The sequence below is a fragment of the Cupressus sempervirens genome, chromosome 7 (genome assembly GCF_028749045.1).
Source record: "Cupressus sempervirens isolate cs-2001-9-10 chromosome 7, ASM2874904v1, whole genome shotgun sequence".
Classification (NCBI taxonomy): domain Eukaryota; kingdom Viridiplantae; phylum Streptophyta; class Pinopsida; order Cupressales; family Cupressaceae; genus Cupressus; species Cupressus sempervirens.
In genome coordinates this window covers 1,900,476-1,917,138 of record NC_143124.1, presented here as the reverse complement: position 1 = coordinate 1,917,138, position 16,663 = coordinate 1,900,476, and the positions used below count along the sequence as shown (strand labels likewise).

Below are 16,663 nucleotides of genomic sequence, written 5' to 3'. Positions count from 1 at the left end.
TGAATGAAAGTTATTGTGGATATTTTCTTGTTTGACTCAAACAATCTGAGCCACTAGCCTTTTTGCCAATGGTTAGGTGCCTTGCGTGGTAAGACAATGAGAACACTTAACTTCAATTGATGTGCAATCTTTAGTTTGCATCCAGATGATGGGATTAGATAGAGGATATTGATATGAAAATCATGTTTATTCCTTAGAAGTTTTCACTAGGTGAGTGTAGTCGCTGGTGAAATTACATCTAGTAGAGTCGAAGACCTCTCCCTTCGAGTATATAGTCGAGTGCCTAACCTCTCCCTTCGGTCAAGTGCAGTATAGAGATAAAGATAGGGCCCTTATCCCTTATCCCTTTGTTAGTAACCAATATGAGCATGGTTTTAAAACTTTCAGTTTCAAATGTTGAACCTCTTTGAACCACTTCGAACTGAAGTTCGAAGTAGTTCAAAGTAGTTCAGAATGGTTCAATTGATTTGTCCTGCAGGTTCAATAGAAACAAAATTCAGACTCTCGGTTCGAAATTGCAAATTTGTTAATTCAGAAAGGTTCAGAATTCTGTCTCAATTCACATTTCAGGCTCAGACTTCAAAGCAGTTCAGTGACTTAAAGATGCGAAAGTGCATATCAAGATGAAGACTTGGTTTGATGGATTCAACTGCAAGACTTCCAAAGTGCAGAAACTATGATATGCAGTATCAACCTTCATAGGAAGTTTCATGGATTCAGAATTTAGTTTGGGTGTTCGGTGTTACTATTGTCAGATTATAAATGTGGTGGTATTTAATTAAAGAAGGACCATCCATCAAAAAGAAGAAGAACAAGTTGGCACCTCCCTTGAAGACAACATAATTTGCTCGAGTTTGGCAGATGTATGGCCACTGAATCACATTAAATTAATTGTTACACATGTTGATTCTCATCAGCTATTGATTTATGGTAAGGTTTCTGTGTAATCTCCTTGCATTGTCATATAAGAATCTCATAAAGGAGACCTGCGGGCATGAACTGTAGAACCTATCATTCAGAGGGACCAATGCTGAAACGAATTGCACCAGGAGCACAACAAATGTTTCATGCAAATTGTAGATTCTTGATTGGGCTCAATGGAAACAAGAACAGGTTCAACATGTGCTTTGATGGCAGTAATTGAAGACAAATGTGATCTCATTAACATGTGTTACGAATTCTTGTCGAAGACATTGTTTCTAATCCTCAGGCTCACTGTCGAAGGTAGAGAGGTTGCTGTGATAAGATTGACCAAACTCTATGAGTTCAACATGTTGCAACTCATCACCATAGCCGTGGGGTCATGGAAATAAAATGAAACATCCTCGCCATCGAATCAGTAGTGCATGCAAAGTGTTTGAAGATATGGTGACGATATATATTACAGGCAATGCTCCACCAAAAATAGCACCATATCCAAACCAAAAGCAAATTCTTATACACTCGAGCCTCATCTCTGGTCAAAGAAAAGGTGAAAGCATAAACAGAACCCGCGGTTTAACCCATAAAGGAAGCCAACCTTCATCACGAATACCTATGATGTCCAGCCTCCAAACCCGAGCTACATTTCAAATTGTTGGCAACTTCATATATAAGCCATGGGCATATGAATAGTTTAACACATGTCGAGGCCAGCAAAGTCGGTGACGAGAATGATACCAAAGGAATAAAGAACTAGTAATGAATGCTGTCACCAATACTCAGAGTTAGGAATCAGCGGCATATATGTTGTGAAGTATACATGCAAGGTATTTGAGGATGAATACTAAGATACGCCCGTGATTCTTATATGTAGATTTTGAGTTTGATAACGTTCAAACATTGCCGAGAGTAAGAATTGCAATAGAATTATGTATCAGTGAGGTCTCCAGAACAGTTATAACAGATAGGCCGTGAGCTATTTTGATAAAATACATCGTTGGTGACAAGTGTTTACTATTTAAAAGAGTCTACCGCAATAGAATTATGTATCAGTGAGGTCTCCAAAACAGTTATAACAGATAGGCCGTGAGCTATTTTGATAAAATACATCGCTGGTGACAAGTGTTTACTATTTAAAAGAGTCTACCGCAAAAGTACCTCGATGAATTAGTAGGAAATGAATATATTACATATTCATTCAAATATATTATATATTGTGTCAAAACATATTCCCGTGGGCCCCAGGACTCCATTTAGAATGGGAAAGGTGATATATTATATTTCAATCTTAATGACATATGTCATCAGATTTGTTACCTAACATTTGATTAGGAGTAAAACATTACAATCAAGGGAGATTGGAAATAAAAGGGGAAGAGAAGATCAACGATAGTTCCAAGAATCCGTTATGAAACTGAGAGGTCACGGGAAGGAGAAAGATTAAATAAGTGAACAGCAGAGTAACATGGGGTTCCGAATTCTTCCAACTTCCAAAATTGCAGACTTTGGGCTTCAGGCAAGGAAGGAGGAAATTTTGACAGAATAGTTCCATCTTCTGGGTTCCACTTTGGTTTCCGGCAGCTACAAACTGTGTGCTATCGGCAGGGGGAGGTTTTTCAGTTCTGAGGGAAGGAATACAGACTTTGAAGCTGTAGCAGAGCAGAGCTTTATTTGCTAGACTTTGTGTTAGTGATTAAAGGGGATTTTGATTTTGAATGTAATGTAGGGGAGATGGTTTTCATTTTCTGATGCATGTGTAATAGGATCTTTGTAGTCTTTTACATCTTAAAGAGGGGAGGTTTGAAAGATATCTACAAATCAGAGCTTTGAGTCTATGTAGTTTTCTTTCCACTGATGGTTATGTTGCTGTAACTTTCAGTTTTCTTTAAGTGCATCAAATGTGTTGTTTCCTGTATGCATTTGATATCAGGATCTTCTGAAAGCTTTGGTTCACCTTTTCTCAGGAAGATGGAAATTGTTCTTTGACTTTATCCTTCGTAATGCAGTGTACAGCAGGTTAACTTTGTGTAATCTGTTTTATTCTGTTTCCTTTCTTTTTAGTTCTTAGGCTTCACGTCTACTCTATGTTTACACAGTAGATGTTAGATATCCTTTCGTGCTTTCTCGCAAAAGCACCCACATTTAATTCATTGTAAATCTTGCACGGGGAGCTGTACCCGATAAAAATTCAGAGGAAGGTTATCAATTCATGATAATCTATCCAACTGTTGGTGCTGGTTTGTCCTCTCACTTGGGCATTCAGGGTCGGATTTCCACATATTCTCTCAAAGGACAATCTGTTCACTAACACCCTTACAATAATATTCATTCATGATTCCTTGCATTTCTAGTTAGGGGTAGAAGTATAAGTACAAGTTAAGTTTAATTTGCATGGAAAAGTTGGAAAATCAAACTACATTTTCATTGAGCATTATAAAACCAAACCTTTAGAAGTGCAAGAGCTGATATCCATTAAATGAATCGAGTAAGTCCCTTTGTGATAACCATCATATCACATCATAAAACTGAGTTAAGTCCACAATAAGAAGGAACCTTGAAGTCATTTCATAATCTAGTTGATATCCATTAAATGAATTGAGTAAGTCGCTTTTTCATAACCATCATATAACATCATAAAACTGAGTTAAGTCCACAAAAAGAAGGAACCTTTAAGTCATTTCATAATCTTACTTTGCAAGCTTAACATGAGAGATGACCTTATATCAAAAGAGGATTGAGTGTTTAGTGTTTCTCCTTGAAACATTAAGTATTTGATTATGCATGTTGTAGTGGAACAAAACTCACATCAACAGGAACGTCCAAGTGACTTACAATACATAGTGTATAAATGGAGCATAAAGACCTCTAAACGGCAAGCCAAATGACTCATCAACAAGCAGAGGTACAAATGACTTTGAAACAAACTTTCTTTGACAAAATAAATCTAAATCCTTCGCCTTCCTTATCACCTCCTGTAAGAAAGATGGATTCAATGACTTTACCCATCCACAAAGTGGCTCAACCAATCCCTTCATAAACAGCATCACTCGTCGCTCTGATATACCATAAACCATAAATGAGAGCCTTTGAAAGTCACTGATATAACCCTCTAACCACCAAACTACCTCAAATGAGCCAACTCACAAAAGTAAACTTCAAGATCCTTCCTATCAAACCTCTGAATCAAACAATCCACAAACTCTTGATAGGAAGTGATATGATTATGCCACAAGGAAACTAACCCATGATACCACCAATCATGGACAATTTCGTCCACATGTAACACTCCAAACCTAATAACGTCTTCCTCAATCATAGGATGCAATGCCAAGTAAGTGTAAGCTCGAGCTGTAACTCTCCCACTATCATCGAAGTGCTCTAGTGTCATCTCACTGGCAACCTCATGCAAATCAGTCTATCGAGGCCTTTGTCTCTTATGCGTTGGCCTTGCTCTAGAATGCTCCCACTTCTGAGTCAAGGCCCTATCAAAATTTAAATGTTTCTTTATCACCTGTGGTAAAGCATCCAATTCTGCAAAGTAAACCACCACGTCTTCTGCAAAAGGAGTGGCCTCACGAAAAATACCGCATCCTCCTCAAACCTCAAAAACATGGACTTATGCGGCCTATCATATACCAGTCTATCTCACCCCGTCCACTCTATCAACTATCCTTGCCGAATGCCATCAGCTTCAGAATCCACATGCGGAAGCCTTGCTGAATGCCATTTCAGTTATTGATGTTGAGTCTCCCCTGAACAGGAGCTTCATCACGCAGGTTAAAAGAGATTGCTCCTTCACTCAAGCTTATGGTGAGTGGTTGAATGCTGTGCATGCTCAAGCAACTAATTATTTTTCTCATTTTACCAGTACCAATGCAAGCGCTGATAAGTCCACAATAGCCTTAGCAATATAAATGAATCCCTGGGATTTTGAGAAAATCAAATGGGATGAATATATCATCGACATTTTTGACGTTCAAGAAGATGGCATAGATAAATTTATGAATGAAGTCCCTGGAGCCAAGACCAATGCCAATTTTCTGTTCATCGCCCGAGCTAAATTGGAGTGGAGAAACATAGTGATGGAACATGGGTTAGAAGAGTGCTCTGAACTGCTTAAAGAGGGAGGACGTCTAAAGAAAATCCTGATTGCTGACATAAAGTGTATTGATGTGAAGATCATGGAAAATGAGGATCGAAGAGAAAAGCCCCCTGAGGAAGTAGAGACAGCCTTTTTCTTCAAAATTAAGCTGCTGAAGGAAACAAGTGAAGTCTCTATTCACGACTTAACCATTGTCGCTAGGCCAGACTCCATAATGATTATCTCTACTGATCACCTGGAGGTACAAGACAAAATGCTGGATCATATCTACTGAATGATGAAGATGTGGAAACTCCGATTGGAGCAGCTAGGTGTCCCACAGCAGGAGGAGCTGGTTGGTTTTCTTGCAGTGCACAAGGTTTGGAAAGAAAGCGGTGGCGGTTGTTCTAATTCCCAGGAAGGTAAGACTAAGTCTACGCCAAAAACATTTCTCAAAAATCAAAGAGATTCTCAAAGGATTGTCAAGCACAAACAAGGTTATAGGAAGCATAGTCAAGAGCTAACAACGCTGTAAGAATCTCTTCAAAGGTCCACGCAATTTTAAATCCCCATGTTTTACCCACAACTTTGCTCATCAAGATTTTTGAAAAGAAGACCCACTACTAGGAAATGATTGGAAAAAAGAACATTGACAAAAACCAAACTCAAGAGAACAAGAATGAAGACCCAAAAGAACAATTGCTGCCATGATGTCAACTCACTATTCTTGTTAATTAACCAAACTAATAAAATATGAATAATATAAACCTTGTTGCTACTAAAGCGTAACAACTTAAAAACCACTCTTGAAAAGCGTCCCTTTGCACACTACAAAAGTGGGTGAATCTGTATAAAACTATTAAACTTAAGCAATCACAGAGTGATAATCACAAGTAAAATCAACAACATTGAAACAAGATGCACACACAATTTTACACCGAAATCCTTATGGGGGAAAACCATGGCCATATATCTTCTTACAAGCTTCATAGACACCAGCCAGCTGAAGATGCCAATCTCCTCCACTGAGCACCAATTCAGCAAGAGACACCGATCTCTTTGAGTGAGAGGCACCACCCTCCTAAACTGGCAAAATAAAAGACACCAACCTTCAACAAGAATGAAATGATGAATGTGTGACCTCCTCCAATCAGATTTGAAACCCTTCATAAATTGTTCAAGAGGTCCAATAATATTCCCCTAATGGTCTGCATAAATTATCCTTCAAATCTGCATTAAATAGCCTTTAAAGTTTGCAAACCTCACCCTTGAAGTCTGCAATAATTCACCCTTGAAGATCTGCAGTTAGGTCTACAATGATTTGCCTTTTAGGACTGCAACAATTCACTTTAGAATGATCTGAAATCTTCTGCTAAAAAGTCTAAAAACTTATGTGCATATATGTTCCTCAGATCTGCTCCAATTCTGCTTTCAATAGAAAGAATACTCGTGAATTTTTGAAAGCGCAACTAGAGCAGATCTATGGAGCTTTTGTGAGCATAAGTTTTTAGACTTTATTAGCAGAACATCTCAGATAAATTGCATGTCAAATACAATAGCACGATATCATAATCTTGATTGCTTTAGTTGATGAAACTGTTGTATATTAGTGTATACAATCACCTACTCTTATCCTTCTTTGTTAGGCAATTAGAAATTTATACATCTGTCTTCCATGTGATTAACAATTTTATCAAGATCTTTAATCTGAAAATACAAGACTATATCTTTACCACAATAATATAAAGGTGTATACCATAAAGGTCTCCACCTCTTCATGTGATGATACTCTCACTATCCTAACACACCTTGAAGAGCATACATCACATCAATGTGTAGGTGTTGAATAATGCATTTGTATTTCTTTAGCTTTGGGATTTGTATCATCATATCTTAAATAGCAAGACCAATTTGTCATCAATAACAACAATCGACATTTGATCTTCTTACCTATGACAACAATTCCAACAAGTAGGCCAAGACAAACCAATACCTAATGACTTAATTCAATTGCAAAGAACCGAATCATGTTGACAATGATGGGACAAAAATGGCATGACATATAGCAACCAATATGAGTCAAGACCAAAATATTTCAGGGTAGCAAATTTGAGTACCAACAATCAAGAACCCTCATAAAAGCAGCACATAATTAATTTTTAAATTTTGAAAAAAATGTATACATTATATATGGTAGTTTAAAGGCACAAATATAAACAATACCAAATAATTTCATGTATTATGAAAATTGAAATCATTCTTACAGAATTTGAAACCATATTCTACTTTTTTACAATACAACTGTGTCACCAAAGTTGATTTCAAACTAGGTTGAATGGCTACGGGTACCCACACCCCTGGGACTTGTACCCACGTACCCAAGTACCAGGTACACATACCCCAAGTACTGGGTACTCAGTGGAGAGCATCATAGCTAAGAATCTTGATTAAGTTTTCTGATTTTTGTTTCTTTTTTTGTTCGTGTATCAACTTGTTGTTTATCAAACTTAATTCACTATGTAATCAGTTTGAAACTTTGACACAATGCTGATTAACAGTACAATTTGTCACTGTTCAAGTCAAAATTTTATCATTTGCAATATGCCATTGTCATATGATTTGCGATCTTCTTGTTAATGTTTAAAGTTTGCCTTCTCTGTTATGCATCTCTAAACATTTGTCATATATTGTTATTACAAACATATTGCAAATCAGAAACTGATAACAATACAATACATTAGCAAACTTCATCACTGTTCTTGTTTTGAAAAACCATTGTCATTACTCATAATTTCAGAGTTTCAATAAAATATTAAATTAAATCAAAAAAAAAGTTTGACATACCCAAGTACCCCCATCCCATATTTCGAAAAATAGCCGTACTCATACCCACACCCATACCCAAGTACCCCTGTCCCCATGCAACCTTGGTTTCAAATTAAAAACCATCATCTTGCCCCGGCATTTCTTGAATTGATTTTTCTTCACTATTTTCATTTTCTCATATGAAATAACACAGCTTGTGGGAATCTAGTGACCAATCACATTTATAACTTTAGGCAAATAGAATAGATTGACGTTATCAAGCCATGTTTGCAAACAACAATTTTTCATCTTATGTCATTTTCTACTCTGAAAAGAAACTTAAAAATTCAATCAAGCTATAACCAAAAACGTTACTTAAAAATGTATGGCTCCAGAATAATTCTTACTGCTCACAGTTGCTTGAACTTGGACTTTGTTGAACATGTTTAGACAAAGGTAAAGAAGAAATTGCATCAGGCTCAAGACCTTTGCTTTCAGTCCCAACCACTTCTCCTAGTGCCACTAGTTCCTGCCAGATGAAGATTATTGATAAAAGCTAAACAGCTATAAAACATTGCCAGAAGTTTCAGCCACTCAACTTACCCAAGATACCTCATATCTTGTTTGAACTTAGGACTAAATAAAGAATATTAAACAAAAGCAAGCTACCTCATACAACATATTGTCCGGATCAACATCTTGCCATCGATCACCCTGAAATAAAAGTGGGAAAAAACAAGAAATTAAAAAAATATCATTATACAAGGTTGACCTAGCTTAGACAGTTAGGAAAAGGACCCTTGCAGGATGCAGGAAAGCTAGAAATATCATAACCATCATCATTTTAACCAAAAATACAACCAAAAAACACACAAATTTTGAAAGCAATATTTATTGTGCCCTCAATTCTCAGCCAACAGCTGACTAAATTATGACATGGATATACATAACATGGTATAGTTAATAATCTACCACTTAGTGTGTCAAAACTGTCACATATGTACATGGTTTTGCATTTCAAACACAATTACTGTTTCAGACACAACTACAGGTAACAAGTTTAACACATACAAATAGATAGTAACAGAAAGTAACATAATACAACACAAAAGAGTTATCAAAGAACTCAACAAACTTCTTTATTAATCTCAAGAAATGCTTACATTCATTTATGTTCCAACTCACAATGACAACATAACTCCTTTATTCACAATCATGATGATGATCAAATACAAGTACATAAAGTATATAGTGCCGAAGGGGTGCGACTATCAAACATCGCGATTCCTAACTACCAACCCCTTTGGACACACTAATCAATTGATAACAACTAGTTTTACCAAAAACAAAATCCCCCTGCCCAAAAAAAAAAGTAATTTGTGGCCAACACAAATCAAAATGGATAATGAAGTAATACACCAACTATACAAAAGAAAATCAGGGCTGAGTAAGGGGTTCAGAGGGTGTCCCTAAAGAAGGGGTTGGTGGACGTGTGGATGCTAGCCAGGCTAGGAGCTAGTACACCAGATTCCTGTGCAACTTCAAGTCCCGATCAACCACCAGCTTGAGCTCTATAGTTGTTTGGATCGTAAAGGCAGCTTCCAGAATCTCCTTATCTTTTTTGTCAGCTATCTCCGTCGCACTCTTCAAATGAACCTCAACCATGGCCCACTGTGCATGCTCCTCTAGTTGTGCGATCAAAACAACCTTCCTTGCCTTTTCTACCTTAAAATGGTTCATCGTAGCAACCTTCTCTACATCTCGTACAACCCTTTCTCGAGCCCACTCATCCCTCTATTAAGTAAATTGTTCCCCCGCCCATTGGAGTAGGGTGGACAAATTGTCATGAGAGGTCACTACTACCAGTTATTAGGCTTCATCCCCTACAGTTATATGTTGGGTTTGTTGGTTCCCAACACCGTAGATTGGAAATCCAAGAGCTTGCCACTTCTCCAGTAGGATTCCGCAATCAATTCTGGCCAATGAACAAGAATCGCCTTGATTCCTTTGCACTTTTGGCTCTGCTACACCTAGGCAAGTATACCTTCACCTTAAACATTGACTGCTTAGTTCAAGGCTTTTTAATAGAGAATTTAAGATTTGTGATTTCTTTGGTTGGCAAGGTCCTCAAACTCGATCAAAATGAAACTGAATGCTAAGTGTTCGAATTGAATGAATTGTGTAAAGTTTTAACAATGGATTTGAGATTTGTAAGAAGAATGCTATAGATTTTCTAACTTCAAATATAAATCCAATACTTTAATGATAAAAGACCAATGCTTTAGCTTATTAGGGCAACAGAGTCAACTACAAAGAAGATTATAATGCAGAACTGTATAATGTTCTATGTACATAAACTATAAATAGTTAATATTCAAGACACGATGGATCAAATATATATACACATTCTAAACTAGTCCAAATTGCGCTTTAACTCCGAAGGTCGAGGAGACAGATTGGACACAGATTTGGAAACAATTACATGTTTCACAATATCTACAATGATCAAGTTTAAAATGCCATAGATGACCTTGTCCACTTATTTGACCAAAATTGTTTCCAGAATTTAAAAATGATTATAAAGGACAAATCAACTGCAATTTAAATCCCATGACTTTAATAAAAATAAACAAAGGGTCTTTTATTTTATTATTAAAATAAAATATCTGAATTCATATTACAAAGTCATATTTAAAACTCCTTATTCCTCTTTGCAAATAAATATATGAATCTCTCTTCTTTTCAAATGTCGAATATGTCTTGTCTTTTTAATTTTTCATTTCTAACTTGTATTTATATTCTCTATATGTTGAAGATGTGACTCTTCAAATGAAGAGTTTATTCCTTTTCAAAATTAAAACCGCACTTTTTCATTAATATTAATTGAATCACCCATTATCTTGTATCTTTTAATATTATTACTTTTGATTATATTTTCCATGAAAATCGTTGATGTAGTTTAATATGCCTTTAATATTCAATGCGATCCATCCTTGACATATATACACATCATTGCCTTTGTTTTCATTTGTCAGCTTCATGTACATCTTTGTCGATATAATTTTATAGACCTAACACTCTTTGAAGGCACACCATATCACCATTCTCTTGTTCTTTTATTATCTACCTATTTCTGTCTTCTTTCATTATTGTATCTTTTACTGGGCTTCGAATATACTTGTCTCCGAGTTCAACCAAACTCCAAAATTCACCACTTGTGCAAACACCTTAGTCTCTTTGTATCCATCATGGCCTTCAAAGTCTTCATCTGCAACCCGATAAATATCATGGGCCAATTTTACATCACCTTCTAATTTCTCATCACTTTCCTCATTTACTTGTGCTTCAAGCTTATCACGGTCCATGTGTGACTTCAATTTTGATGATGGGTACGAGGGTCTCTGGTTTTAAAGCAACATACGCTTTATAAGGCATTGCCTGCCTTGGATAATCCATCTCCAAGAATTGTGTATGTGTGAATATCGAGTGCCAACCTCTCTTTCCATAAATTTATTTCTCTAATGTGATAAGACAAAATGGCTCGTGCCTCATAAACCATTATTGCAGCATCCTTATTGCTTTCTTTCTCAAGTTATCTAACGACTTCTATTTGCATGTTCACTGGGTGAAGATTATTCTCCAAGCAGCTCTCGACACGTCTTAGTTAATTTTCCAAAACCGCACCCTCATATGTAGCAGGCTTCGAGATATTGATATCCACATGTTGCCAATATCACTATCATGTATTGTTTGATAACAAGTCAACAAACTTCATCAGAATTTTCTGAGTCTGTACGAAGTGACTTTGAAGAAATATTTCATTGGCCATGATACTTCACATTTGAACATAGACAATTATACTGGAATGTTTTTGAAAAATATCCTCAATGGTAATTTTCATGACGGAAAATTTTGAAATACAAGGTGATATGTTCTTTTGAAACACACCTTTGTTAGAAGCTTATTAAGAATGTGTAAGCAATCAAGACCTCAATGCATCTTTAGAGAATCTATGAGAGAATATAGGGTTATCTTTTCATAAGACTTTTACTATTAAGTATATAATTCCATAGCACAGCAACACCACTGCCTTACTTTGCAATCACTTCATTGACTATATCATATTGAACCGTCTTTGAGACTTTGCAAATTTCTTTTTAATCTGATGGTTTGTGAGGGATTTCTTCAATATGGCTACTGATAACTTTAAATGCAAATCACTAACTTGGTAACTGACGATTTGCTACTTTGCAAAATTTTGACATCAATGACTATCTCCTTCAAGTCTCCAACATCATAAATGGAGGCAAAAATTTGGGCTCCATCAAGGTCTATCTCCACTTGTTGTAACTCTTACAAAATGTCTAATTGATCCTTCAAAATTGTCTAGACTCAAGCCTCCTCTACCCCCTCTTGGAGACCCAACACGTCATCATATCCAAAGTCTATGTACTTGGCCAACTGTGGACTCAAAGCATAAGTAGAACTCTCGAATGCAGCCCTCACTCACAAACTCTAACAACTGCTCAAGAAATATATTTTATCTATGCTAAATTCCCTTAGACTTATTTGCAATGATGGTCTACTTATTTATTTTATTATGTTTGCAATTGAATGGGAGTTGTTTCAAAGTTTTTTTTTCAAGCGTGTATGATTCACAACTTAAAGGATTGAGTTTGTTTTGGTCTAAAATTTTCTATTTGTGCTATCAATTTTTTTTGTAAAATATAATCTTCGATATTCTTGTGAACCTAACCTTTGAAATAAATGCTCTGAATGTTGAGATTTGTTTTTAGATTGTTTGTATTTGAAGACTATTTTATCTGGAGCACAAAAAGTGCTCCAAAATTTACAAGAGCAAAGACATTTAACTACTAAATTACTAGAGCCTGGTGCAGCACATTTGTTTTCATAAGTAATGGTACAATCGTAAAAAAACTCCTACTTGTTGCTTTTGGAATGAAATTATGAACGATTGAAGGAGCTGGCTTTAGAGAAAGAAGTCATTGGAAAAATAATTAATGGATCAAGCAAATATGTTACTAGCACAAAGAGCATTTAAAGAATAGGTAGCATTCACGTCTTTGTACGTTTCTTTCTAATGATATCGGTTGATCTATGTCATTACGTAATCATGTATTCAAGGAAGCAATTATTGCATTATCGACAATCCCCTTATTGAAGTCAACAATTCATTTCATGCTAGCTTGTTATTGTGTAACGATGTTTGATTGATTTTCCATCGTTATTCTTCTTGCTTTTGAATTGTCGTATGTTATTTTGTGGGAGGAAAGTAAGTTTAGGCAGACAGATTGATCTCATTATGATGTTGCGTTTATACCCTAAAGAAAAAATGCAAGCACTCGGAATGATGTGCATTGAAAGAATATGAAGTTGCTTTCAAAAGTAGTGTTGCGCAAGGGAGCTTACTTTTCAAAGAGACAATCAACATGGATTTGCTCAAATAATAGCAGTGAACAAGGATGATGATGTAAAGTTGGCATTTAAGTCCATTACCTTGAGTTCTCGGTAAAAGATGTCACGAGATTCTATATCAAAAAATTTAAAACAATGTTGAAGATTTGAGGGCCAGGTCCTAATTTTTATCAAAACAGCTGCAAGACACAAACTACGAGAGTGTTGAGTTACTGAAGGAGTCATACTCTGTGGGGTGGCTCTCGGCACGCCTTGCTTGATTGACTTCATGTGACCCTACAATTTCCTATACAGTACTGCACTTGTATGACACTTCGCACTCCTTAGCCAGCAAGCACATGTACACTAAGTCATGATCGTCAATTGCCCTAGTCCACTTATCTTTGTACGCTCTACAAAATCCTTTGCCTCTTGTTCCTTCCCCTTTGTGCATACAGTATCGAATTTAAAATCTTTCTCACACTCATTATTCTTGATTTTGTCTTCCATTTTTTGTTTTCAACTTAGGTTTTTTTTCAAACTTTCCTTTTCTACTTCCAAGTAACTTTTCCCTTTTATGCCAAAGTTTCTCCTTTGTTCTTATTTTATTTCTAGTAAATTAATACTGTAAGTCTCTTTTATTTCCTTATAAACCTTCAATTTTGATCCATTGACAAGGTTTGTCAATAAATTATTGTAGAGGGTGGACAGTCTTATTTCTCTATTTGCTCCAACTTCCTTCATTTTGTAAGGCCCCAACCAATGGACCTTAAATTTCCCTGGCCTTAACTCATTCCTACCATTATATTTAAGTACCAATTGTCTTGGTTGAAAATTCATTCTTCACAAATGTTTGTCATGCCATAACTTCCTTCTCATTTGTGCTACCTTTGTAGCCCATTATGTCATCATCCTTCTTTCATCCAATCTTATTAAAGAATTGAGCCTCTACCTTAGGATTTGTGTATCTCCTAATTTGTGTCCAACTCCAACTCTCAGGCTTGCAACTATGTATTCTACAGAAATCACCACCTTTTGTTCATACATTAATTGAAACAAAGTGCCCTTTGTAGTAGTTTTGTAAGTACTTCAATACGCCCATACCATAGCAAGAAACCTTCCCACCCCACATATCCTGTAGAGGATGGATATCAATACTATGATTGTGGCCTCCACCTCACCATTGGCCCGAGGGTAGTATGGGTTGGAGTGTATGGAAGATTTTGAACTCAATTGTCATCATCTAGATCACTTGATTTAGAAAGTATAGTCCTCTATTATTTGTTATTTGAAGAGATAGACCAACTCAAGTTACTATTTGTTCATACAAAAATCTAGCAGTAATTAGTGTTGTGTTGTTAGAGAGAGCCCTTGCCTTTGCCCATTTCGTAAGATACCCAGTGGTGACTAATACATATTTGCATCTATGCATGTTGCTCACCTGCAAGGGTCCTACAAAATCCAATCCCCACCTTTCGAAACACTCCTGTGATTGTGATGGAAAAAGAGGCATTAAGTCCCTCTTCCAGGATTTACTTGCACTTTGGCATGTGTCACAGCTTAGTACCCATTCCCAAGCATCTGTATGTAACGTAGGCCACCATAGTCCTACTAATAACACCTTGCATGTTGTAGCATCAAGTCCCATATGGCCTCCTGCAATTCCTTCAAGGGCTTCTCTAAGTACTCCTGGAATCTTTTCCTCCATTACACATTTGTGTATCACTTCATCGGGCCCCATCTTGTACAGCTATTTGTTTATAAGTTGAAATGCCTTACTTTTAAATGCAAACCTCCTCCTTTCACTGACAGGCATATCTCTAGGAAAAGTAGAAGTTGATAAGTACTGGCTGATTCCTTAATACCAATGAGGTAGTACTGCAGTCTAGAAGAAATGTGCATCAGGAAAATCCTCATTCACTCCCTCCTCTATAGCTTCTCTTGATCATATCCAGGACAATCAATCACATGGTTCTTTCCTGCCAAACTATGATTTTAAAAGTAAACTACCACGTACATCAGAGCTTGATGGTCAACAAAAAACAAGAAAGGCGTGGCTAATAAATAATGTGTCAATTTTTTAGCGGCATAAACCATACGTAGTGCTTCTATCTCCATTGTGTTCTAGTTTCGTTCGGCTTTTGAAAGTAGTCAACTTGCTAGGTACAATGGATGGTCCAATCCCTCTTGTCTAGTTTGAACTAATGTCTGTTGCATAGTTATACACGTCCACGTAAACATGAAATTCCTTATTCCAATCTAGATACACCGAGATGGGTGCTCCTACCAGTCTTGACTTTGGTTCTAGGAATGCCTCCTCTTCCTTTTGCCAAGAAAATGGTTCTCCCTTTCTAGTTAGCTTTTCCAAAGGTAGAAACGCCTCTGCAAATCCTATTATGAGTTACCTATAGTATCTGACATGCCCTAGGAATGATTTGATGCTACTTACATCTGTACGCCTTTCCATCTTTATTATAATCTTGATCTTGTCTAGATCTATTTTCAGTCCTTTGCATACTATGTGAACAAGGAGTCTACCTTGCAAAACCAAAAATCGACGTTTCTTCAAATTTAGAACCAATGTTGCCCACCGACATCTCTCTGTGCACTCCCTAAGCTCTCTCAAACGGTGCCCTTTTCCACTATAGATTGATCCGTCATCTAGAAAGGCTTTGAAGTTCCCTATCAACATCGCATCAAATATATGGAATATAATCCTTTGGAAGGTGGCTAATGCGTTGCATGGCCCAAATGGCATCTGCTTGTATGCATAGACTCCATTTTTCACTACAAACGAGGTTTTCAACTTTTCTTCAACTATGTTAATTTGATTATACACCGAAATCCCGTCCGTGAAGGAGTACATTGCTTGGCTTGCCACCTCTTTCTAAATATTATTTGTAAATGAAATTGGAAAGAGATACTTGACAATTACAGCACTCAGACATCTAAATTCTGCACAAACCCAAATCTGATTAACCTCATTTTTCAAGGATATGACTATAGGCAAGACCCACTCACTAGTTCACACCTTAAAAATAATGCCTGCATCTAACATCTTGGTGATCTCCTCCTATAATTGCCAATATAAATAATATTTTTAAATATAAAAAATTGAGAGATTCACCCAAAGAAATAATTTTGTTTTACAAAATAATGGAGGATTCACCAATATTTTATATCTTTTTTTTGAGGTGGGTTTCTTAAAGTTTACCCTAAGAAGAAACAAAACAACACACCAGGAAACACAAGGTAAAGACTAAGGATCCTTCCTTGGTACAAACAAATCAGTCACAGAAGGATATAACCGTAGACGATTCCCAAACATAGATCATCGCCGAGAACCGTTGGAGGAGTGTCACTGCCTGCAAAGACTGGTACAATGTTTGACCGATCTGGAAGGAGTGATGTTGGATGGCCTTTTCACAACCCATGGTGGAG

At 36.6% G+C, this 16,663-nt stretch overlaps 1 protein-coding gene across 6 annotated transcripts in view; it reads right to left on the bottom strand.

The window, feature by feature from the left end:
* The window catches only part of LOC149545108 (E3 ubiquitin ligase BIG BROTHER-related-like), a 75,914-nt gene that overhangs the window by 23,020 nt on the left and 36,231 nt on the right, over window positions 1-16,663 (bottom strand). For all 6 annotated transcript variants that reach the window (XM_089790518.1, XM_089790514.1, XM_089790517.1 and 3 more), the window contains 2 exons: window positions 8,477-8,521; window positions 8,215-8,336 (listed from right to left, as the gene is read on the bottom strand). In XM_089790518.1, coding sequence (XP_089646644.1) covers window positions 8,215-8,336; window positions 8,477-8,521 — 167 coding nt within the window. The remainder of the gene's footprint in view (window positions 1-8,214; window positions 8,337-8,476; window positions 8,522-16,663) is intronic.